The sequence below is a fragment of the Dendrobates tinctorius genome, unplaced genomic scaffold (assembly GCF_039654945.1).
Source record: "Dendrobates tinctorius isolate UK_male_01 unplaced genomic scaffold, ASM3965494v1 ptg000011l, whole genome shotgun sequence".
Lineage (NCBI taxonomy): Eukaryota > Metazoa > Chordata > Amphibia > Anura > Dendrobatidae > Dendrobates > Dendrobates tinctorius.
In genome coordinates this window covers 1,737,791-1,763,308 of record NW_027361679.1, presented here as the reverse complement: position 1 = coordinate 1,763,308, position 25,518 = coordinate 1,737,791, and the positions used below count along the sequence as shown (strand labels likewise).

General features: G+C 47.7%; 1 protein-coding gene across 2 annotated transcripts in view; it reads left to right on the top strand.

Moving 5' to 3' along the window:
* BANK1 (B cell scaffold protein with ankyrin repeats 1) overlaps nucleotides 1-25,518 on the top strand; it is a 1,011,739-nt gene that overhangs the window by 357,125 nt on the left and 629,096 nt on the right. For both annotated transcript variants that reach the window (XM_073589285.1, XM_073589294.1), the window contains one exon: nucleotides 18,184-18,295. In XM_073589285.1, the coding sequence (XP_073445386.1) occupies nucleotides 18,184-18,295 (112 nt within the window). The remainder of the gene's footprint in view (nucleotides 1-18,183; nucleotides 18,296-25,518) is intronic.

Here is a 25,518-nt window from a genome sequence, read left to right as displayed (position 1 = left end):
ATAATACTAAGGTGCCCTCCTCTAATGTCCCAAAAGGAGGCACCTACTTTCCCTAAACTGTACATGAGCATTGGTACACATCATCACATTATATTATACTATATACAGCATTACACTAAAGGAACACAACATCATATAATATGATTCTACAAAGAATGGTAACACATGTATGAATGTGGCAATACCATAAATGTGAGCGATAATACATATTACTATGTAGCAGTACAGCAAATATTAATCACAAACATTATCAACATTAGCATAAGTAAAGGGAAGCGAGGGGGTAATTCTATCTCACCCCTGTACACCTTCTTTCCTTGAACTTGGTTGTCCTTGACCAAGGCATGACTCAAACTTAAACATTTTCCTAAACGTGGAAAAGGCAAGTCACTTGGCATAATTTAAGCTGTATGTGGCATGCACCACAATTCATGATGCACAGGTAACATTCCTGGTTCCCAGTCCTCCAGAGGTTAAAGACCTTCATCAGAAGTAGTGAGCAATAAGTATTTACACTTCCCACAAGTGAGAAAGTAGTTCAAGGAGAGGAGCTCCCCCTTCCTTTGAGGGGAGTAAATTCTTTCCAGTGGTCTCCGGTTAAGAAGACAGTCTCTCCTTTTTCCAGCAGAATGGGTGCAACGGGCGCAACAAAATAAAAAGAGTCCATAGGCTCCATATAATCTGCCTAGCTCACAGTCCTCTAGGCTGAAGTAACACACAAAAAAATAAATAACACAGACAATGCTTCGCCTTCAACATTGTCAAAGGGGGATGTAATTTTGTCAAGCATGACAGGATTCCCTGCCCTGTGGGGACGCGAAACAGTCCCATACCAAACATGGTGCAACGTGCACGACTTTTCTTCTAGACTTGATGTTAACATTTTTTCAACAAAGTTCAATGGCACACACCGCGTATCACTTCTTTCTTTCTGGATGTCATATCTGAAGTCGTACAGGATGCAGACTGCTCCATAGTAGCACCATCAGGCTCCCGGTTGCCGGCTGATGTTTGGGCCTGCACCGACTCTGGGAAGAGCCCCATGTGGCCCTTGTTCTTTCCTGGTTTTCACGCCTTGAAATGGGCCAAGACGACTCCGCAGCCACGAACTTCAAGGCCCATCTGGGCAGGGCAGCAGCCACAGCGCTAAATGAAGACATGGACAGGAACGGGTGTTCTTCCGCCCGGACAGAACAGGGAACGCCCACTCGTACACTCATGTTGGCCCCGGTTGCGATCACCCACACCCGGTGACCGAGCGACACATCCTGGGGACCACTTTCGGAAGTCGAAGAGGAAGATGCCGGCCAAACCCTGCGGAGTCAGAGCCGGGGTATATACAATCATTGTTGCTTCTGCAAAGTGAAACATTAATTTCCCTCAACATACTGTACATGGCACTACTCTTGCCTAGTTGTAGGCATTCTATTAATATCAAAAACATTTTTTTCGCATTTCTAATGTTAATTATGTTATTGTCTCTCACAAAATTCTGTTTTTTTAAGCAGCAATTTAATAATTATCATGTTATATTATTCATCAAGCTTGTCTTATTAGTTGTCATAAGATTATGAAAAGGTTACAGTACAAAGACTAATGAAATTTGCTCCATCCTGTTAATTTATGCAAAAACACAATGAAACTATATCTTTTAAATATAACATTATTATTACAGAGAGGTGACATTACAAAACATTTCTTCTTGTAACGCACAAAGGTCAAAAACACATGTTGGTTTTGATATATATTTGGAATACTACCAAACTGAATGTTAAGGTGAAATTAGCTAATTATTCAGATTTTGTTATGGTTTGTACTAGATATCTGAACACTGCGGCATTCAGTCTCCAAAGTGACATGCAGCAGCATTTGTGCTATTCAAGCCATAACTATTGGGTAAAGCCACAAGGTAGGTGCTGCAATTAGTGATGAGCGAGTTTCCTTGTTACTCGAGTTTTCCGAGCATGCTCGGGTAATCTCCAAGCATTTTGGACGTGCTCGTAAATTACGTTTGAGTCTCTGCAGCTGCATGATTTGCGGCTGCTAGATAGCCTGAATACATGAGGGGATTACCTAACAAACAGGAAATCCCTGCATGTATTCAGGCTGTCTAGCAGCCGAAAATCAAGTATCAGCTGGACATGGGAACAAAGTGATAGGTGGAGGCTGACATGACTCTGGGAGGGCGGGACGACACAGGTACAGCTTAGAGGGGGAGTGTAAGATGAGACGAGGGGTAAGGCTACTTTCACACTTGCGTTTTTTTGCGCTGCGCACCGTGCGCAGCGCAAACGCACATAAAAAACGCATCATGCGTTTGTGTGCGTTTTTGCGCATGTTTTTTTTGTGCTGACGTGCGCTTTACCATGCACACGTCAGCGCACCAATAGACTATAATGGGTTCTTGGGTGAATTTTGTGCGCATGCGTTTTTTTGAGACAAGTCGGGCGCACAAAAAATGCAACAGGATGCATTTTGTGCGCCCGGGCGCACACTACAAAAAAACGCATGCGCATACAAACGCGTACAAACGCATGTGTATGTGCACCCATGTAAAGTATAGGAAAAAAAAGCATGCGTTTTTTGCGCAAAAACACAGCGTGAAACCAGCCTAAGGGTCTAATAAAAGGGGATATGACATAGGTATGAGGGGTGGGGTTAGGTAGACAAAAGGATTGTGCAGGACTAGCGAAGCCCTTTCTGACCTCCGAAGGACTGGACAGCAAGACTCTCCCACCCAGGATCGGACAGCAAAGACTCCCCCACCAAGAAGCCGCCCGTAGGACTCACCGGTATGGAGGAACTGTTAGGGAAGCTTCAGCAGGCAGCCAGTTTGCATCCTCCAGGCTGGCTGGAGGATTCCATAAATAAGATTCTAGGCACCAGCGGGGGTCCCATCAGGTCCCGGGTGTACAACAGCCGGGAGATCAGGAGCGGGGTCCCAGAGGAGGCGGGCGGCAGTAGGGCACAGTGGTCGTGGGGCCTCAGTACAGCAAGGACCATTGGGGGGTAACCCAGCAGCGGATGGTGCACGCTCCGGCAGGCAGGGACAGGGAGCACAGCACAGCGGCACCCCCACAGAGCAGGGCCCACATGGCAGCGACCCCCCCGCAATGGTAGATCACCAGAGCAGCATCTTCCCCACACTACAACAGCAGCTCCAGGCCCTCACCTCCGCCTAGGGAGGCCCACAGTGCGGGGGTCCTGATACTTTACAGCGTGGCGACGGCACCGCTGATAGGAGCTCACGGAGTGGCGCCCCCCGCTGTATTGATCGCGCAGCAGCACACCCCCACTGCAGGCCCCGCAGTGCAGGGCGGAATTCACACCGAGCGCCGGACACAGGCGCTGCCATCTTGTTTCCGGGGTCTTTCAGAAAGGACACCGGGAGATAGGCCGTCCAGGGAGGTGCCTGATAAGATTCTGCATAGGAGAGGGATGGCCACGGTAACGCCGGAGAGGAATGGAAGACCCATTAGACCTGCCCGTAATACTAGTGGTCCCTGAGAGGCTGTCATTAGACATGCCTGTTAGATCTCAGCGCCGCGCTAGAAGTCCCTCGGGAGAGCAGCAGGGCTCGGGGGATATGAGGAGGAGCAGGCCGCGGCAGACTAGGGACGGCAACACATTACCGGAGCAATATTTGGGGAGGAGAGGAGCAGACACCGGGCAGCTAAGTCTTCATTCAGCGGATACACGGCCGTTCAGGGCCTCCGAAACAAGCGTCACAGAACCCCCGTGGCATCCTGACCAGGACCAATCCGACGTGGAGGATTCCAGACTTGGGACGGCTGGAGGGACATCAACGCCCTGGCTGCCTGGTAATTATGGCTCTGTGTTTTGTTCGTCCATGGTAGTGGGCCCGCCAAATGGGGGTGGGGGTTCTCATGAAACACTAAGAGAATATGTAATTCCCGACACACCGACCCCCAGTTCACCCAGCAATGAATTAATTACATTGCTGACAAGCTTACAAAACAGGCTAGACCGCTTAGAAGGGTCCGGCCTAACACTCTTATCGGCATGGACCAGTCTGTACACTCTGCAAAGGGGTAGCGCTAGTGCGAGTGAAAGTGTCATAGGGCAGTCAGAAACAATGCCGTTAGGGGAGGAGGAGAATAGTCGATCAGACAACAGGGCGCGGGGGGAGATTTACATTTGCTTCTCGGGACCCTTAGGCGCACATCTCAAAAAGAAGTGAAGGACAGAATTTGGAAAGACGAGTATGTGGATATTTTCTCACTTTTGCCATCGGATAAGTTGAGTTTCGAGAGGTCGGGAAACGGGGGGACTGAAAAGGAGGAAGAGGAAGGCCAGCGAGGTCAGGTGATACCGCAAACATTTACAAATTGGTTACAGGCCTTCGCTATCTTGGTGAGCGTTATAGGGAAGAAAGCGCCCGAGAACTGCTCGCAGCTCTTTTGCTATATGGACCTCATTGGGGAAGCTTTCGGGCCATATGGGGGTCAGGCGTGGTTGCATTATGACGAGCAATTTCGCCAGCGCAAGGCTATTCATCCTTCTATTAGATGGAATCAGAAAAATATCAGCCTCTGGTTAAAATTTATGACCCATAATCATAGACATGGAAATCCCTTTCAGGGGTGGGCCGGTAATTCCGGCCATGCCGGGTATGGGTCACGAAGACAGTCGGCAGGTAGTTTTCAGGCAAGAGGAGGAACGCAAAAAATGGTTTGTGTTGGCAATTTAATGACAGCCAATGTAAGTTCGGGCCCGGCTGCAGATTCAAACATGTATGTGCAACATGTAACGGGTCCACTCACGGGGCAGCCAAATGTTTCAGTAGGAACAGCGGAAAGGCAGGAGGACAGGGCTATGGTCAGGGGTCAAACACCAATCAAGCTACACGCGATGCTCCCATACCTAAATAGATATCCCGACAGAGCCAAAGAAGACCTATTAACACGAGGCTTCAGAGACGGTTTCATTACTCCTTCCCCGACATTTAAAATACAAAAAAAATTTAAAAAATCTGTGTTCGACCTATCAGCACTCAGAGGTGGTGAGAGATAAATTAAAAAAAAGAGGTGCTGCTAGGCCGAATGGCAGGTCCATTTAAGTTCCCACCAGTTCAAGATCTAATAGTCTCTCCTTTGGGAATAGTCCCAAAAAAGGAACCAAATAAGTTTCGCATGATCCACCACTTTTCATACCCACGGGGCAAATCCGTTAATGATGGCATCGACCCAGAATTATGCTCCGTTGTTTACGCGTCGTTTGATGAGGCCTTGCGGTGGGTTAGGAAATACAGAAGAGGTGCCTTAATGGCAAAAACTGATGTGGAATCAGCCTTTCGACTGCTGCCAGTGCATCCAAGTAGTCAGCGATTGCTCGGTTGGTTTTGGGAAGAGGAATACTTTGTGAACCGGTGTTTACCAATGGGCTGCTCTTTGTCATGTTCATTGTTTGAGACTTTTAGCACATTTTTGGAGATGGTAGTAAAAGACATTTCAGGTTTGGAGTCTTTGATCCATTACTTGGACGATTTCTGGTGTGTGGGGCCACCTAACTCTCAGGTGTGCGATACCATTTTGGGGAGCCTGGAGTGGGTAGCTAAGGAATTCAGGGTCCCCCTAGCCCCTGAAAGAACTGTACATTCTACGTCTGTATTTCTTTCCTGGGCATAGTTATAGATACTGAAAAATGGGAATGTCGGTAACCGGAAGAGAAGTTGTTGGCTCTAAAGGCTGAGGTAGATAGAGCATTGAAGCTGAAGAAATTACGGTTACAGGAGGTGCAGTCCCTGCTGGGCAGCTTAAACTTTGCGTGTCGGGTTATGCCCATGGGTAGAGTCTTTTCAAGAAGGTTGGCCGGGGCTCCGGCGGGAGTGAGATCGCCTCTTCATTTTGTGCGCTTGTCAGCCGAAAACAAAGCAGATTTGGAAGTTTGGAGAACATTTTTGAACGAACATAACGGGCGATCTCTGATGATGGACAATTTGTGCAGAAATTCGGACATTGATCTATATACGGACGCAGCAGGGAGCTCAGGGTTTGGGTCTATTTTCAGGGGGAATGGTGTGCATCAAGGTGGCCAGAGGAGTGGGTTCGGTCGGGCTTAGTTAAAAACATAGCGCTATTGGAGATTTTACCCATCTTGGTGGCTGTGTCTTTGTGGAGAAAGAAACTAAGAAACAGAAAAATTTGTTTCCAATGTGACAACATTGGTCTTGGTGATGGCAATAAATAATATTACCGCTTCCTCCCCCCCAGTAATCAGGGTGTTGCATCAGTTGGTGTTGGCATGTTTGTCTATTAATGCTCATTTCACCGTTTACATGTCCCAGGTGAATATAACTCAATAGCTGATGCACTTTCTCGTTTTCAGTGGGAGCGGTTCCGGGCGTTGGCAAAACAGAACTGACCTGACGAAGAATTTTTTAGTAAGGCAGGCGCTCAGAGGTTATCGTAAGGGAAAGATTCAATTAGATAACTGGAGGCCGGTGTCATTCAGGTTATTGGAAATACTAGGGAAGCTGTTAGAACGAGTCTGCAGGTCACAATTTGAGATAGGTTTGTTTAGGTTGGCGTTCTCATTAGCCTTTTTCGGGGCAATGAGAATAGGAGAATTGGTGGTGCCAGGAAGGAACAAAAGTGGGGGCATTCTAGCCAAAGACATCACGGTCAACCAGAAGGAAATAGAATTTTGGATCAGGAATTCAAAGACAGACCAATGGGGTAATGGTAAGAAAGTACGGTTGGGAAGGATAAAGGATTCTATTATGTGCCCGATGCAATGCTTTGGGGTATTTAGGGCCAGTAGACCCATGCAATGGGGTCCCCTGTTATGTCACGAAGACGGTTCATTCTTATCTAATAACCAGTTCATCAAGGTGTTCCGCAAGTGCCAGGAAGCAGCGGGCAGGAATCCACGCAGCTATGGAGGTCATTCCTTCCGCATCGGTGCTGCCACAGAGGCAGCGGTAGGAGGTTTGAGCTCAGAGGTGGTAAGGAGAATTGGCCGGTCGGAGTCACAACTTTACCGGTCCTATGTATTGCCACACAAGTGCGAGAAGGCCAACTTCTAGAGTAACCAAAAGGACTAACCCATGTTTGTTTGATTACAGGCCGAGACCCACTTCTGATCTGGATTTTAGGTCACTCTTATGTTCACTGGGGAGCAATACAAGCCGACATAAGGACTGACGGGAGACAACTAGGTTTTAGGAGGGACATGGCCTTAATTAGATGGTTGGGGTTTAGGGGTTTGGTGTGGAGTCGGGTAATCCAAGAATTTCAACATGTGGTAAGGCACCACAGAATGCCGGATATTTTAGTCCTGCATGTAGGGGGTAATGACCTGCGGGTCCGCTCCGGTAATGCCCTGGTTAGGGATATCAAAATAGACTTGAAGCAGCTATGGGGGGCGTTCCCAAATTTAAAAGTAGTATGGTCTGATATGATACCCAGGAAATTTTGGAGGGGAGCCCGATCTGTCACAAGGATTAACAAAGCCCAAATTAAAATTAACAAAGTAGTATCCAAATTCGTGGTGCAGAACGGGGGGTAGCGGTACGTCATGCGAACTTCGACAATATGGATGAAAAATTTTGATTAGCAGACGGAGTGCATTTGAACGCTGTGGAGACCGATTTGTGGACGTTGGGATTGCAAGAAGGGATAGAAAAGGCCACAGCATTGCCGAAGGGTGGGGTCTCGAGCACTTGAGGTAGTCAAGGTGCTCTCGGTGTGGCGCTGGTGGGTCCTCGAAGTTGGGTAAAAACTAGGATTGGGGATTCTTTAAAGGCATGGATCCCCTTCAATTGAGGTGGTGGTGGTCTGGTGAGTTTGGGTGATACCTGGCGATGGAACGTCAGGATCACATTAACATAAGTTGGCGGGTGATACCCGGTGATGGAATGTCGGGTTCACATTAGTATGGGACTGGGTGATTCCCGGTGATGGATCGTCGGTGTTAGGAACGGCGGAACGCACTAATTAAAAATAATAATAAAGTGCGTTCGCCGCTCAGGGTCCACCGTGCAGTAGGTGTTACAACCGCTGCTGAGTAATGGCAGACGAGCAATATGGCGATATAATGCGCACGGGTTCAACTTCACCCGAAGTGCGCAGAGCAGGCTTTGTTCACACACAGAGGTGCCGCAACAAAAGCATACAAAAGGCTGAGCCTGTTAGAGTCACAGGCCTCAGGTAAATACACACATGGTATAAGGTCACAAGAGCAGGAACTAAGACAGAGGGGCTGCGTCCGTCTAGACCTACCGTGTGTGCGGCGTCGCTACTGCGAATGCCAAGAAGGGCTGCAACTGCAGCGCAGCGCAGGACACTGCCGCTGGACGACACAGCTACAAAGCAGGCGCTATGTCGGACGCTAGCGCAGAGGTGTGGTGTGCACAGTGGCCTAAGGTTTGCCACAGACTGGCACAGACTACTGAACTAATTCCCTATCCACATGCGTAATATCAGAGGGAAGGGGTTTCATAATGAGTCAGTCACCAGAATCATACATCCGTCACCATTCACACATAGCAGTATAGTCTATACTAGCGCCTGGCAGAACGGCCATGCACGCTTTTTATAGCAGGCGGGACCTTCCGGAAGCTTCCAGATCTCCGAGATGGACCAATGAGATCTGGAGCAGGACCTGAGCACATGACTCCCGATCTCCAATGGGCAACCGTCTCATGAGCATGCTCAGTAGGAGGACAGAGGGACTTAGCCCCTGGAGAGATTAGCTGCAAGGCAATCTCCTCTGTGGTAGATAAAGAGCAAGAGACCGCAGAATGTAAGGGTCTGGATTCCTGCAGAGCAGACGCAGGAACCTGACTCCTAACATTACCCCCCCTCCTAGGGCCCCCTCCTCTCTGAGCCTTCCAATTCACCACCCTGTGCCCATCAGAGGCATAGGCCTCAGACTCATCCGAAGGCAAGCCTGATGTCCCGGTAGGTGACACGGAAAATCGGGACACGTGGAAGGTATCAGAGGCTGCAAGATTGCCAGGTTTAAGAAGGGACACGTGGGAGACAATGGGAGCGGCAAAACCGTATGGAGCATAAGTTGAAGTGGGACGCCGCGGTGTGTCGGCGAACGTCTCCACTCTCTGTTTAAGGAAGCTTACCCGAGCACACGAGGCACATGCCTGAATATAAAGTATTTCTTAATGTCCTGAGCCTTGTGCGGCCACCAATACAACCCTGCCAGGAGTTTTGTGGTCTGCATGTAGCCACAGTGACCACCCGCCCTAGACGTGTGTGCCCACGCGAGAACCTTCGGCCGAAGGCGAGGGGGGTCAAAGGTCTTGCCCAGTGACACAGAGTTTGGCCATTGCGGGGCCCAGTTATCCTGGTGAACAGTGTGCTGACAGTGGCAGCTGCAAATGGAACTTAGTGTCGGATGAGCCTCGAGACTGGCGCGAGACACCTCCATGGGCTCTGGGAGTGAACACTCTGGCTCGGGTGATTCCAGAGGTTCAAAGAGGTTGGGAGCTGGAGTAACCTTCCATCTAGTTTGAGCACGCTCCAGCCCGCGCTCCGAAAAACGGAGATCAATACGGGTGGCAATGGCAATCAGCTCATCCAGACTTGCAGGAACCTCTCTGGTAGAAAGAGCATCCTTAACATGCTCAGCTAAACCTCTCCAAAACAAAGGGATGAGGTCTTTGTCAGACCACTCCAGCTCGGAAGCCAGTGTCTGAAAACGAACGGCATACTGACTAACCAAGAGGGATCCCTGAGTCAAAGCCAGTAGCTGTAGAGAGGTGTTGTGTGTGACCTGTGGTCCCAGGAAGACCTGCTTAATAGCTGTTTAAAACTGAGCAGCGGTCCAAACCTCTCGGTCACCACGCTCCCATAGTGGTGTAGCCCACTCCAACGCCTTGCCCGACAGAAGGGAAACAATAAACCCCACCTTGGCCCGCTCCGTAGGGAATTGCGCAGCTGGATAGAGCACCGGCTGAAGAAACCCCTACAGGAGGCGCCATCGCCAGAAAATTTATCGGGCAACGGGAGGCGGGTAACTGTCGGCGCGTGGGAGGACGTGGACATACGAGAAACCGCCTCTGCGATTGCCTGTACAGCAGCCTCCGAAGACTTCGCAGCTGTAATAACACTCTCAAGAGTAGCCAACCGGCCCTCTAGCTGGCGAATGCACTGAAGGAGTTGCTGCTGATCTGCCATCACTAGCCAGACTCTGGTGCTAGTATAATGTTAGGAACGGCGGAACGCACTAAAAAAGAATAATAATAAAGTGCGTTCGCCGCTCGGGGTCCACCGTGCAGTAGGTGTTACAACCGCTGCTGAGTAATTGCAGACGAGCAATATGGCGATATAATGCGCACGGGTTCAACTTCACCCGAAGTGCGCAGAGCGGGCTCTGTTCACACACAGAGGCGCCGCAACAAAAACATACACAAGGCAGAGCCTGTTAGAGTCACAGGCCTCAGGTAAACACGGTATAAGGTCACAGGAGCAGGAACTAAGTCTGAGGGGCTGCGTCCATCTAGACCTACCGTGTGTGCGGCGTCGCTACTGCGAACGCCAAGAAGGGCTGGACGACACAGCTACAAAGCAGGTGCTATGTCGGACGCTAGCGCAGAGGTGCAGTGTGCACAGTGGCCTGAGGCTTGCCACAGACTGGCACAGACTACTGAACTAATTCCCTATCCACATGCGTAATATCAGAGGGAAGGGGTTTCATAATAAGTCAGTCACCAGAATCATACATCCATCACCATTCACACATAGCAGTATAGTCTATACTAGCGCCTGGCGGAACGGCCATGCGCGCTTTTTATAGCAGCCGGGACCTTCTGGAAGCTTCCAGATCTCCGAGATGGACCAATGAGATCTGGAGCAGGACCTGAGCACATGACTCCCGATCTCCAATGGGAAACCGTCTCATGAGCATGCTCAGTAGGAGGACAGAGGGACTTAGCCCCTGGAGAGATTAGCTGCAAGGCAATCTCCTCTGCGGTAGATAAAGAGCAAGAGACCACAGAATGGAATGGTCTGGATTCCTGCAGAGCAGACGCAGGAACCTGACTCCTAACAGTCGGGCTCACATGGTCAAGAGCGCTACCCCTTCTCTCTGTGCATGGTGGTTCTGAGTCAGAGGAAAATGCGGCTAGGAGTAAGGCTGGGGAAATGGGGGAATGCCATTCGAAAAAATCACCAGACCGGCATAACTTCGAGGACCTCACCATGTGTCTTTGATTAACAATAATATCAATAAATAGGCTGCTGTGGCCATTATCAAAGAAAATGGTTGTCGCTTGTCTTTAATTAATGTAAAAGAGGGGAGGGGTCCGGGGCCCAGTAGAGGGTATTGGGTTAGGAGAAATCGACCTCTCCAGAGTCAAGTATCAGCTGGACATGGAAACGAAGTGATAGGAGGAGACTGACATGACACTTCGAGGGCAGGACGACACAGGTACAGCTTAGAGGGGGGTGTAAGATGAGACAAGGGGTAAGGGTCTAAAAATAGGTATTAGACCTACCGGTAATGATGTTTCCAGGAGTCCATCCTGACAGCACCATGGAGGACGTCCTCCTCCTCCTTACAGGGACAGGAAAGCACACGAGAGGTTAAAAGGCCATGTCCCACCCCCTTTCCCTCAGTGATTTGACAAGTACCACAAGGTGGATGATACTAGAAACGGTTTAATGAAACGATCATATTACAGCATATGACATGACATAATACATTGCAGTATAACACAACCGGGAGGGAACTACCCGTGCTGTCAGGATGGACTCCTGGAAACATCATTACCGGTAGGTCTAATACCTATTTTCCAGGACGTCCACCTGACAGCACCATGGAGAGTACCAAAGCACCTCCTCAGGGTGGGATTACTGCCTGGAGAACTTTTCTCCCAAATGCGGTTTGTTGACCAGCTAACACATCTAGTTTGTAGTGTTTGCAGAATGTATTAAGACTAGCCCAGGTTGCCGCTCGACAGATCTGATCAACTGACGCCCCCGCCCGCTCGGCCCATGAGGCCGATACCGCCCTCGTAGAGTGGGCTTTTAAGGAATCTGGCGGGCTGGCGCCTTCAGCCTGGTAGGCATCCGAGATTACTGAGTACTGAGGTAATCCAAAGCGCGATGGACGCCTTAGAGGCCTTCTTCCCTTTATTCCTACCTCCAAAGAGGACGAACAGGTTCGGGTCGACACGCCAACTATTGGTGGCCTCTAGGTATTCTATAACTGCGCGCCTCACGTCTAGCGAGTGGAGCCGCCGCTCCTTCTCATTTCGGGGATTATCGCAGAAAGAGGGTAACACTACCTCCTGGTTCAGATTTCTTGTAGAGGCCACCTTCGGGGTAAATGCCGGGTCTAACCTTAGGATTATATGGTCCTCTCTTATCTGGAGGTATGGATCCTTAGTGGATAGGGCCTGGATCTCCCCTATTCTTTTGGCCGTGGTAATGGCTACTAGAAAGGCCGTTTTACGAGTGAGAGCAGGGATGGCTATCTTCTCACTAAGGGCGAAAGTGTCCGAGCAGAGGAACCGAAGTACCAGGCCCAGGTCCCATGGCGGGGTGAGCTGCCTAATTGTGGGGTGCAGGCGCTGTGTGGCTTTTATAAACCTTATCACCCAGGGATGTGCAGCTAACTGGTAATCGAAGAAGGCGCTCAAGGCTGAAACTTGGACTTTTAGAGTGCTGGGCTTGAGGCCTTTATTAAAACCTGCCTGCAGGAACCCTAGTATGTTAGGGAGATCAGGGGTGCCTGCCACGAGCTCGGACCTGCCACCCTCCAGACAGAATCTTTTCCATATCTTCCGATAAATTGCCGACGTCACCGGCTTCCTGCTGGCCTGTAGGGTGGATATGACCTGCTCCAACAATCCTTTTGCCTTCAGGATGTCCCTCTCAGGATCCAAGCTGATAAATGGAGTCTTGCTGGGTCCGGGTGGTGGATCGGGCCCTGGTGGATGATGTTCTCCCACAGGGGCAGTTCGACTGGATCTTCTACTGCCATGGCTCCTAGAAGGGGAAACCAGCTTCTCTTCGGGCAGTATGGCACTATCAATATCACTCTTGCGTGGTCCTCGCGTATCTTCCTGAGCACTGCCGGTATGAGGGCCAGTGGTGGGAACGCATAAGAGAGGGATTCTCCCCAAGTCTGACTCAGGGCGTCTACGCCTTGTGGATGGTCCATCGGATTTAGGGAGTAGAATCTGGGAACCTTCGAGTTCTTCCGGCTTGCGAAGAGATCTATACTGGGGGTCCCCAGCGCTGACAAAGCTGGTCGAAGATTTCTACGTTCAATTCCCACTCTGTCGGGTGGATCTGTTGTCTGCTCAGGTAGTCTGCCACTTCGTTTTGGGAACCCTCTAGATGTGCCGCGGTCACGGATCGGACTGTTCGTTCTGCCCACGTGAATATCTTTTCCGCCAGTGCCTGTAGTGGTTGATGTCTGGTTCCTCCCTGGTGTTTCAGGAATGCCACTGTCGTTGTATTGTCGGATAATATGTGGACATGGCGACTCTTTAGTACCGACCGGTTTCTCCGCAACGCTTCCCAGACCGCGAAGAGTTCCTTGAAATTGGAGGATCTGGCCTTGATGCTTGCTGGCCACTTCCCCTGGAAGATCTTCCCTTCTATGTGGGCTCCCCATCCCCACGCACTTGCGTCTGTGGTGACTACCACGTATGGAGAGGTTGTCCAATGCACGCCCACCTGAAGGTTCCTGGACTGTAACCACCAGCGAAGGGACTCCTTTACTCGTCCTGAGAGCCTTAGGGGGTTTGTCTAGTGACGCCTGACTCCTGTCCCACCTCGCGAGGATTTCTCTTTGTAACAATCGAGAGTCGAATTGGGCCCATCGGACGCACTGGATGCAGGCCGTCATGAGGCCCAGGACCTCCATTGCTTCCCTTATGGAGCATTGACGCTTCAACAGGCATCTGGTTCTGGCCTGAATGGACTTCTGCTTCTGCTCGGGTAGCCAGGATATTCTGTCGGCTGAGTCTAGGAGGACTCCCAGGAATACCTTTCTGGTGTCTGGTGTGAGGTCCGACTTCTCCCAGTTGATCACCCAGCCCAGGAACTCCATTACGGTAGTTGTTCGGATCCTGTCTCGGATGAGCGCTTCTTTGGATCTTGCCACCAGTAAGAAGTCGTCCAGGTACGGAACAATCACAATACCCTGATCTCTCAGGTAGGCCACCACCTCTACCACCAGTTTCGTAAAGATCCTGGGAGCTGAGGCCAACCCGAATGGAAGACCCTGGAACTGGAAATGGCAGGTCCGGGCTGGTGAGCTGATCGCAAACCTTAGTAGGCTTTGGGATGAGGGATGGATAGGAACCTGATAGTATGCCTTTTTTAGGTCTAGGGTGCACATAACTGCGTCCCTGTCTATTAGGGGAATTGCGGATCGGATTGATTCCATCCGGAACCTCCTGTATCTGACCCAAGTATTTAGTGGCTTCAGGTTTATGATGGTGCGGGCCTCGCCGGATTTCTTTGTGATTGCAAACAGGGAAGAGTAGTGCCCTCTCCATCTTTCTGATGGTGAAACTGGTATTATGACCCCTGAGTCTAACATGTCCTGAAGATCCGACCACATTGCGGAGTCATCCCGGACGACGGTGGGGGCAATATATCTGTCGGGGGGAGGAGAATAGAGCTCTATCCTGTAGCCTTCCCTGATGGTTCTGAGGACCCACTGATTGTTGGTGACTCGTGACCAGTTTGCTGCAAAGTGGCGAAGTCTCCCCCCAATGCCTATGGCGTCATTGTCTCCTCAATCTAGATGTTGATGCAAATGGGGGACCTCTGTTCCTCCCACTTTGGCTGAAGGAGCCTTTGTAGGAGCTTCTATTAGACCTCGCCCGACCCCTAAACTCCGACTGTCCTCTGAAGAAGGAGCCTCTCCGAAAGGACTGGGGCCGCCTGGGTTTTCCTTCCGGGAATCCCTTATTCTTATCGGACACCAGCTCAAGGATATTATCAAGGGCTGGACCAAACACCCTCAGGCCCGAGAAAGGGATGGCACATAGCTTTGCTTTAGAAGGGTTATCCCCCGACCAGGATCTAAGCCAGACTGCTCTCCGGGCCGCATTAGAGAGGGAGCTGTTTCTGGCCGCAAACCTTACTGATTCCGCCGACGTATCCGACAGGAACGCCGTAGCTGATTTCAAGAGAGGAAGAGATGCTAGTATCTCTGACCTCGGGGTCTTGTTGGTTAGGTGTTCCTCCAACTGCCCCAACCACAGGAACTTAGACCTGGCCACCGAGGTGGCTGCTATGTTGGCTCTAATCAGGGCCGCCGACGTCTCCCATGCTCTTTTTAACAAGACGTCCGCCTTTCTATCCATCGGGTCTCGAAGACCTGATGAGTCCTCGGATGGGATAGCCGTCTTCTTAGTAACCTTGGCGACTGGGACGTCGATTTTAGGGACTTCTTCCCACGCCCGAGTTTCCTCGGGATCGAAGGGCAGTCTATTTTTAAAGTCTCGGGAGAGTGTCAACCGACGCTCTGCTTCCTTCCACTCCTCCTGGATCATTGCTTTGATGTGTTCGCTTACAGGGAACACCACCTGTTTGTGGGACACCAGTCCTCCAAACATTAAGTCCTGTCTGGACTGTGGCTTAGGGACTTCTTCCATCTGCATGGTATTTCTGACCGTGTGTACCAGCTCGTCCGTATCCTCCAGTCTGAATAGGTACTTCCTGCTCTGATCCTGTCTATCCCCCAGGATCTCGCCTTCTTCCTCCTGGTCTGAGTCCCGGAAATCGGATTCCTCGCTAGGGCTCGCTTCTGATACTGGGTCTGGTTCCCACCTTGGACGCTTGCGACTTGGCCTAGGGCTGGGGGACTGACGCCGGGCTGTAGAGGCCTGAATCTCTTCCCTTATCAGCGACCTCATTTCGGAAAGGAGAGATGGCTGTTCCTCGCCTATGACCCTGGAGGTACAGGGACCGCATAGGGTCTTGCTATAGGTGTCTGGCAGCTTTGCTCTGCACACCGGACATCTGACCGATTTGGAGGTGGCTTTTGCCGGGTCCTTCCCCGAGGGGGACTCTGCCGGGATTCCCTTTTCCTAATAACATAAGGGGCACCTATTCAAATCTGGGCTGTGGGGATGGGTGGGGAGGGTGGTCTGCGCTATGCGCACTTACCCCTCCACCAGCTGCAGCGTTGCCTTCCATCCTGCTCCAGGCGACCAATGCAGTCACACAGCCTAGAACGACCTGTGGCGACTCTGGAGAGCGCTGTGGTCCAGGAGCGCGCGCGCCCTGGATTTGAAACCGGCGTCTGACGTCACCGAATGTGACGCTGGTAAGCCGCGCCTCCACTTCCTGCCGGGCTTCTGCGCGCGACCGTGCTCTGTTCCCCGGTCCCGCCGCCTGCAGGGAGCCGCCTCCCCGCCTGCTATGGCGTTCCGCTGGAGGCCTCCAGTGCTGACCTCGCCAGCCGTCGGCGCCATCCTGCGGGTACTCGGCCCGCCGCGGGGCCCGGCCCGCCTGGCCTGGCAGCCCCGATTGCGCTCACTTCTGTCGGTGCCCGCTCGGCCAGCCGCCTGCGGGGAGCCGACCCGTCCTGGAGCCGAGAGCCCCCCACCGGGAGGAACGGCTCCCTCCAGGAGCGTCGTCCTGCTCCTGGCCTTTGGAGCCGAGGGACTCCCCACCGGGGAGTTTCGGCCCCGGGACCTCTTGACAGGGGAAGGATTGGACTGGCCGCACGATCCCCTGAGCCCCTCCGGTAAGCTCTCGCATGTCCCTCCGTGCAGGGACAGGAAAAACACTGAGGGAAAGGGGGTGGGACATGGCCTTTTAACCTCTCGTGTGCTTTCCTGTCCCTGTAAGGAGGAGGAGGACGTCCTCCATGCTGCTGTCAGGTGGACATCCTGGAAAAAGGGGATATGACATAGGTTTGAGGGGTGGGGTTAAGTAGACAAAAGCATTGTGCAGGACTAGGGAAGCCCTTTCTGACCTCCGAAGGACTGGACAGCAAGACCCACCCACCCGCCCCAGAGGAAGGAGAGAACTTCGGGTCACAGTGGCGATCATTGGCAATTTTATCATGCTCATAATGTTTGCAAATTGTGTTTTTCTTAAAAAAAAAAAAAAAAATGTTGGTTTTTCACAACGAAAGCAAGAAAAATTTAATTGCATTGACCAAGTAAGCCCTGGGGAAGGGCAATCCGTCAGTCGTGGTTCCCCGGAGGTTTCCACCTATATATATATATATATAAAAAAAAAATAGGGTTTTTTTCCTCTCCCGAGTACTGTCGGATGGCTTTTCGTGAGCAAATGGTCTTTGCTACATTGGGTATCATCGTTTGAGGCGCTGGTGGGTCCTCGAAGGTGGGTAAAAACTAGGATTGGGGATTCTTTAAAGGCATGGATCCCCTTCATTTGAGGTGGTGGTGGTCTGGTGAGTTTGGGTGATAACTGGCGATGAAATGTCGGGTTCACATTAACTGGACATTTGGGTGATACCTGGCGATGGAACGTCAGGATCACAGTAACATAAGTTGGCGGGTGATACCCGATGATGGAACGTCGGGTTCACATTAGTATGGGATTGGGTGATTCCCGGCGATGGAACATCGTGATCACAGGGTCAAGAGCGCTACCCCTTCCCTCGGTGCATGGTGCTTCTGAGTGAGAGGAAAACGTGGCTAGGAGTAAGGCTGGGGGAATGGGGAAATGCCATTTGAAAAACCACCAGGCCGACATAATATCGAGGACCTCACCATGTGTCTTTGATTACCAATAATATCAATAAATAGGCTGCTGTGGCCATTATTACCCAAAGAAAATGGTTGTCGCTTGTCTTTAATTAACGTAAAAGAGGGGAGGGGCCGGGCGCCCAGTAGGGGGTATTGGGTTAGGAGAAATCGACCTATCCAGAGTCATGCAGCTATGGGTACTCAGACATAATTTACGAGCACATCCAAATACTCAGAGAACACCCGAGCATGCTTGGAAAGCTCGAGTAACGAGCACACTTTCTCATCACTAGCCATTACAGTTTTGTACATACTGAAAACACTTCTAATGCAGGGTGATTATAGAGAGTTATAAGAATGTACATGATATGCAACAAAGAAATTCTATATTCCCCATGTGTGTGCGCCCAAGGCACAATATTGACTGTTATGTTTGGTGCTTGATAAACATATGTTTTATGGACTGTTAATTGTAACTTTTTTCTTTTTCTTTTGTATGTTATTGATTTTAGGCATTCAATGTGTATACCTTAAAGGGACTGGATAATGTGCTGATGAAATCATTAAAAAATAAGATGTCATCTTGTGAACACAACCTTCACGAGCTAACCCAGCGCAGAACGAGTAAGTATTGTTTCCATGCCTTTTCTAATTGGTTTAGATTGACTTAATATATAGGACTGTATGACAATATGCAATACTCTAACAAAGCTCTGTTCACACTTGTTTTTGAACCTTTTATTGAAGGCATTCTCATCTTTCCTGACGTATATGTTGGCATGAACTGACTTTTTCATTATATGCCTCTTACTGAAACAGCATTGTCTTCTACATTATTCCATAAAAGGCTTAAATACAAAGTGTGTAAAAAACTATATACTGTCCCCAGGCTTAACAAAATGCATTCATGTACCATGCACTGAGTGAAGATGGACCTTTAAATGCATTTGGAAATTATCTTTTTTTTTCCTCCCCTTGTTCCAAGAGCCATAACTTTTGCATTTTTCCTTCGACATGGCCGTTGAAAATGGACTGGCAACATGATTATCCAGATCAGAATGATTTCAGCAATACCAAATTTGTGTAGTTTTTTTAGTTATTATTTTAGTGACGCAAACAATTCTGAAATTTGCATATGGAAAAAAATTTTGTCTCACTATTTTCTGAGAGAGGGCTTGGATTTTTTTTTGCACCCTGACCTGGTGTATTTGATGATGCAATTTTGGCATGTATGTAAATGTAAGTCTCCTGTCCTATTCATATACTCACCCTCCGGCGTCTTCACCATTTTTCGGATCTGCATCGCCATCTTGTCACAGCTTCTGATTGGCTTGAAGTCAGGAGCTTTGTCACCAGCTCTCAATACAAGTCTATGAGAACCAGAACGCAGCTCTCGTAGACTTGAATTGAAAAGTGACCTCCGTGCAGCTCTGTGAAACACTGGAGCTGTCGACAGGTCTTTTTTCACTGGAGATCAATGGGAGCGATGCTGGAAAAGGATGTAGGTGACAGCGGGTGAGAATGAGCCAGGGGGGAGGGGAATTACATTCAAAGCACTGAAGTGGTGCTTTAACATATTTAGCGCACAAAAAGGGAAACCGCAAAAACACTGCCACCATTCAAGATGAACATACCTCTTTTGCTGTCATACTGAAACGTTTTGCAGTTGGTCGGTATCGTGGCTGTCAGTTGCTCAAGCTGATTGGATGCGGTCCGGAATATTCACTTACAAAAGATGTCGGTGACACTCAGTCTCATGTTAAAATTCTTCTTTTATTCAAACATTTGAAGCATAAGAGAGATGCAAAACGCCTGTTGTTCATGAAGTTACCCACTTCCCCAGTTCTAAATTTTAAAATGTTTGAATAAAAGAAGAATTTTAACTTGAGACTGAGGGCCACCGACATCTTTTCTACGTGTTTTAACATACTGTTTAAATAATTTAAAATTGTGGTGGAATGTTTTTTTTCAGACATGACAATGCCAAATATATTCATTTTTTTTTTACTTTTTTTTATGTATTTGAAATAGGAAAAAAGGAAATTTAAACTTTTTTTATATTTTTAAAAACATTTTTTGTTACCTTATTTTTTAGATATTTAAAGGCTACTTTCGCACTTGCGTTTTTTTGCGGTGCGTTTTCTGCGCACACAAACGCATGAAAAAAATGCATCATGCGTTTGTGTGCATTTTGTGCGGGTTTTGGTGCATTTTTTAAAAAAAACCGCATGCGTTTTTTTGCGCATACGTGCACATTACAATGCGCATGTATGCGCACCCATAGACTATAATGGGTGTTTTGCTGTGAAAAAAACCGCGTGCGCATGCATTTTTGGGGGGCAAGTCGGACGCACAAAAAATGCAACAGGAGGCATTTTGTGCGCCCGAGCGCACACTGCAAAAAAATGCATGTGCATACAAACGCGTGCAAACGCATGTGTATGCGCACCTATGCGCACCCATGTAAAAGATAGGGGAAAAAACGCATGCTTTTTTTGCGCTAAAAACAGCACAAAAAACACAAGTGTGAAACCAGCTTAAGGGGTTTGAACCTGCAACAGCTTATACTATATACTACAACACTAAATACTGCAGTATATAGTGAAATTACAGTTTGCTCATGAAGTTCAGCCTGTAGCTCAGCTTCACAGCAGGACTACGATGGCCTAATGAATGCCAATGGTTGACATGATACATGAAGTTCAACCTGTGACTCAGCCTCACAGGAGGACTAATATGGCATAATAAAGGCCCCAGGTTGATATGGTATTCCATAAATTGTTAAAATGCAGCATTTAGACTACGCTCTGGTCCCTATACTTTCAGGCAGGTGCTGGCTATGTAACACTGCTGGAATCTGCCTCCTATGAAGCAGGCACAGCTTCTCATACTTCCTTAGACATGTACAGAAAATGCACAACATGCTTTGTTAAGGAGATAAAACATTTTCATATTTTCTTTGACATGTAGATATTATAGTAAAAATGTTAATGCACAGTTGCAAAATACAAAATTGAGTTATGGTACTTTCGTTTGAGGATCTCTGGCTTTAAGATTTTATTGAACAAGCAACACCTGTACAATGTTTTTGCAACAATACTACAATGAGCTAATGTCAGCTCCTATTGAGGAATTTAAGCAATTTGCATGTTGACCTAAGGACCAGTCAATAATATGTTTTGCTGGGTGCACTCAAAAGTCGTTTTGCTTCTACCTGAACGCAATAATAATAATAATAATAATAATAATAAATTTTATTTCTATAGCGCCGACATATTCCGCAGCACTTTACATTTCAGAGGGGATTTGTACAGACAATAGACATTACAGCATAACAATAATCACATAGATTATCAAATACCAAGAGGAATGAGGGCCCTGCTCGCAAGCTTACAGTCTATGAGGAAAGAGGTAGACACGAAAGGTGGATGGTAACAGTTGCCCTGATTGTATGGACCAGCCATAATGTTAAGTGTGTAACAGAACAGACACAAAGGGCTAATGGATGCATAAAGCATGTGGGAACATGATGCGGGGAACCTGGTTATGGTAAAACTTTTGGCTGTGCCAAGCAGGGATAGATTAGGTTAATGTGTTGAGGCGATAGGCCAGTCTGAATAAATGCGTTTTCAGGGCACGCTTAAAATTGTGGAGATTGGGGACTAATCGTATTGACCTGGGAAGTGCATTCCAAAGAACTGGTGCAGCACGTGTAAAGTCTTGGCGATGGGAGTTGGAGGTTCTGATTATTGAGGATGCTAACCTCAGGTCATCAGCAGAATGGAGGGCACAGATAGGGTGGTATACTGAAACAAGGGAGGGGATGTAGGGTGGTGCTGAGCCATGGAGGGCTTTGTGGGTGAGGGTAATAAGTTTATACTGAATTGTGGAGTGAATGGGTAGCCAGTGTAATGACTGGCACAAGGTAGAGGCATCAGTGTAACGATTGGTGAGGAATATGATCCTGGCTGCAGCATTCAAGACAGACTGGAGAGGGGAGAGTTTGGTAAGATTGAGACCGATTAGAAGAGAGTTACAATAGTCAAGGCGAGAATGAATAAGAGAAACAGAAAGAGTTTTTGCAGAGTCAAAAGTAAGAAAAGGTTGAATTCTAGAAATGCTTTTGAGGTGCAGATGACAAGAGCGAGACAGTGAAAATTCTACAGTTGTGTGAAAAAGTGTTTGCCCTCTTCCTGATTTCCAATTCTTTTGCATATTTGTCATACTTATATGTTTCAGATCACCAAACAAATTTAAATTTAGACAAAATTAAATACAAGAAAACACAAAATGCAGTTTTCAAATTAGGTTCTTTATTATTAAGTGAAAAAGAAATCCAAACCTATAGGGCCCTGTGTGAAAAAGCATTTGCCTCCTAAGCCTAATAACTGGTTTGATCACCCTTAGCAGCAACAAATGCAATCAAGCATTTTTGATAACTGGCAATTAGTCTTTTACAAAGTTATAGAGGAATTTTGGTCCACTCATTTTTGCAGAATTGTTGCAAAACAGCCACATTGGAGGGTTTCCAAGCATGAACCGCCTTTTTAAGGTCATGCCACAGCACCTCATTCGGATTAAGGTCAAGTTTTAATTTTGCTTTTCTTACGCTATTCAGAGGTGGACTTACTGGTGTGTTTTGGATCATTGTCCTCCTGCATAACCCAAGTGCGCTTCAGCTTGAAGTCATGAACAGCTGGCCAGACATTCTCCTTCAGGATTTTTTTGGTAGACAGTAGAATTCATGGCTCCAGATACCACAACAAGTCTTCCAGGTCCTGAAGCAACAAAACAGCCCCAGACCATCACACTATCACCATTATATTTTACTGTAGGCATTTTATTCCTTTTATGAAATGTTGTATTACTTCTATGCCAAATGTAATGGAATATACGCCTTCCAAAAAGTTCAACTTTTGTCTTGTCAGTCCATAGAGTATTCTACCAATAGTCTAGGGTGTCATCAAGATGTTTTTATGGCAAAACTGAGATGAGCCTTTATGTTATTATTGCTCAGGTGAGGTTTTCATCTTGGAAAGCTGCCATGCAGGCCATTTTTGCCCAGTCTCTTTCTTATGGTGGAGTCATAAACACTGACCTTAGCTCAGACAAGTGAGGCCTGTAGTTCTTAGATGTTGTTGTGTGATCTTTTGTGACCTCTTGGATGTGTTGTCACTGCGCTCTTGGGGCAATTTTGGTCGGCTGGCCACTTTTGGGAAGGTTCACCACTGTTCCATGTTTTCAGACAGGGCCCTTTGTATAAAATTTAAATTTGTTTAGTGATCTGAAACATTTAAGTGTGACAAACATGGAAAAGAATAGGAATTCATGAAAGGGGCAAACACTTTTTCACACATCTGTATGTTTATAAGCTTATTTGGCATCTAAACCTGTACTAAATCTTTGGACTACCCGATGGAAGGGAAGGAATCCTTGGGGTATAAATCTGATTCTAAACTTTGTGCTTCTATATTTAGTACATTTAGTCCTGTACCCTTGTATGTATGTTTTTTTCTGTTTACTCTAAAGGCCCCGTCACACATAAAGATGCATCAGCAATCCCGACAACGATACGACCTTGTCAGGATTGCTGGTGCATCGCTACATGATCGCTGGTGAGCTGCCAAACAGGCAGCTTCACCAGCTATCAGCACCAGCGAGAACGCTGGTCTCTAAGGTAAATATCGGGTTACTAAGCAGCCCGCATCACTTAGTTACCCGATGTGTACCTTAGAAACCTGCGTGCTTGCGCCGGGAGCTGCCAGCACGCAGGTTTCTAAGGTACACATCGGGTAACTAAGTGACGCGCGCCGCTTAGTAATCCAATAGTTACCTTAGAGACCAGCTTCCAGCGCCTGCTTAGAGCGCTGGGAGCCTCGCTGATCGTTGACTCCCGCTGCCACATGCAGCGATGCGTGCTGGCCAGTGGGAGAGCAACGATGAAAAAATGGCCCAGGATGATGCTGCACGATCAGCGATACCCGGCGAGGGGGCTGGTCTCTGATCCCCGTCACACACAGCGATCTCGCTGGCGAGATCGCTGTGGCGTCACAAAATCAGCGATCTCGCTAGTGAGATCGTTGTGTGTGACGGGACCTTAAGGAAAAGTCTGCCCAGACCCGCTGATTGTCACAGTGTCAGTTCCACTGTCTAGAGTCCTGTACCTTTGCATCTGTGCCTCCATGTGCCACCTCTGCTATTTTTGTACACCCTTGACTCTGCTACACACACTGTTGCTGTTTGACATGCTAATATTTACCTTGTTTGTATCTTTCTGTTAGCAGCGAATTATTTAGTATGCTCTCCAAGCGTGTGACAACAGTGCGTCTTTATTCAGGAACAAACAGGAACAATATATGATAAACTTAACCCCTTAGTGACAGAGCCAAATTTTAAAAATCTGACCAGTGTCACTTTATGTGGTAATAACTGGGACGCTTCAACAAATTCCAGTGATTTTGAGATTGTTTTTTCGTGACACATTATACTTTATGATAATGGTAAATTTAGGTTGATCTGTTTTGTGTTTATTTATAAGAAAATATCAGAAATTTGACAAAAATGTAAAAAAATAGCAATTTTCAAACTTTGAATGATTATCCCTTTAATTCAGACAGTCATACCATAGCAAAAAATTAATAAATAATAATTCCCACATGTGTGCTCTACATCAGCAACATTTGTAAAATTGTATTTTATTTTGTTAGCATTTTAGGAGGTTTAAAAATGTAGCAGCAATTTTTCATTTTTTCAAGGACATTTACAAAAGTTATACCATTTTAAAAACAACACCTCGTGATATACTGAAAACTGCTATCAGACAGTTTATTAACCCTTCAGGTGCTTTTCAGGAATTAATACAAAGTGGCATGATAGGAATGAAAAAGTTGATTTTCACCACCTAATTGTCACTGACTTTTGAACATGTTACTATAGCTGGCAGACGCTAAGACCGCTATTTGCTAGTGAATTGTCATGGCAAACATCAGGACCGCACAATCATGATGTCAGGGTGCACGTTGGGATAAAGAGGGAGAAGCCACACTCTTAAATATTTATATGAAGTAGTCAGTATTGGCAGCTGCATCTAAGGGGTTAAACAGATATGGACGGTGACAACACTGATCATGGCTGATGCAGCAAGTTGTCAGCTATAATGTACAGCCAATATCTACTGGATTGTTACTTGTATGGGGATGCTAGTCTCTTACATCTCAGGTCAGTTAAAAGATGTATTGACGGTCATTAAGGGGTTAATAGATCAGGAATAAATCATTCGTGTGTCTCTATCTGTGCAGCATATACAGCAGGCTGTTTTTCTCCTACACAGACTCAGGAAAACTGAAACTACAGTCACATGCTCTTCCTCTGTATGCCTCTTTTTTCTGTTTGGAGTTGTTGCACCAAACATATTCTAACACCCCCACTCAACAACTACTTATCCTGTTAGTCCAATTGCTGTTCTGAAGTCCACAAACTTGGCTTTTGAAAATAGTTTGTCATACCATCAGCTATCAGCTTGTCAGACTCACAATAAACAAACTTTAGTACACTCCGTTCCACTAAGTGAAGTAAGTGGTGATGTTTTACATCAATGTGCTTAGTCCTTGCACTAATCTTCTCACTGCTGGAAAGTTTAATGCATCCTTGGTTGTCCTCATAGATAACTGTTGGTTGAGCTAATGGCTTGCCGAAATCTTCAAAAAGTTGTTTCAACCAAATTACTTCTTGACTTGCATAAGCAGCATACATACTGTATATTCTGCTTCTGTAGATGATAGTGTGACTGACACTTGTTTTCTGCTGGAGCAAGAAATTGAATTTTCTCCTAACTGGAACAAGATACC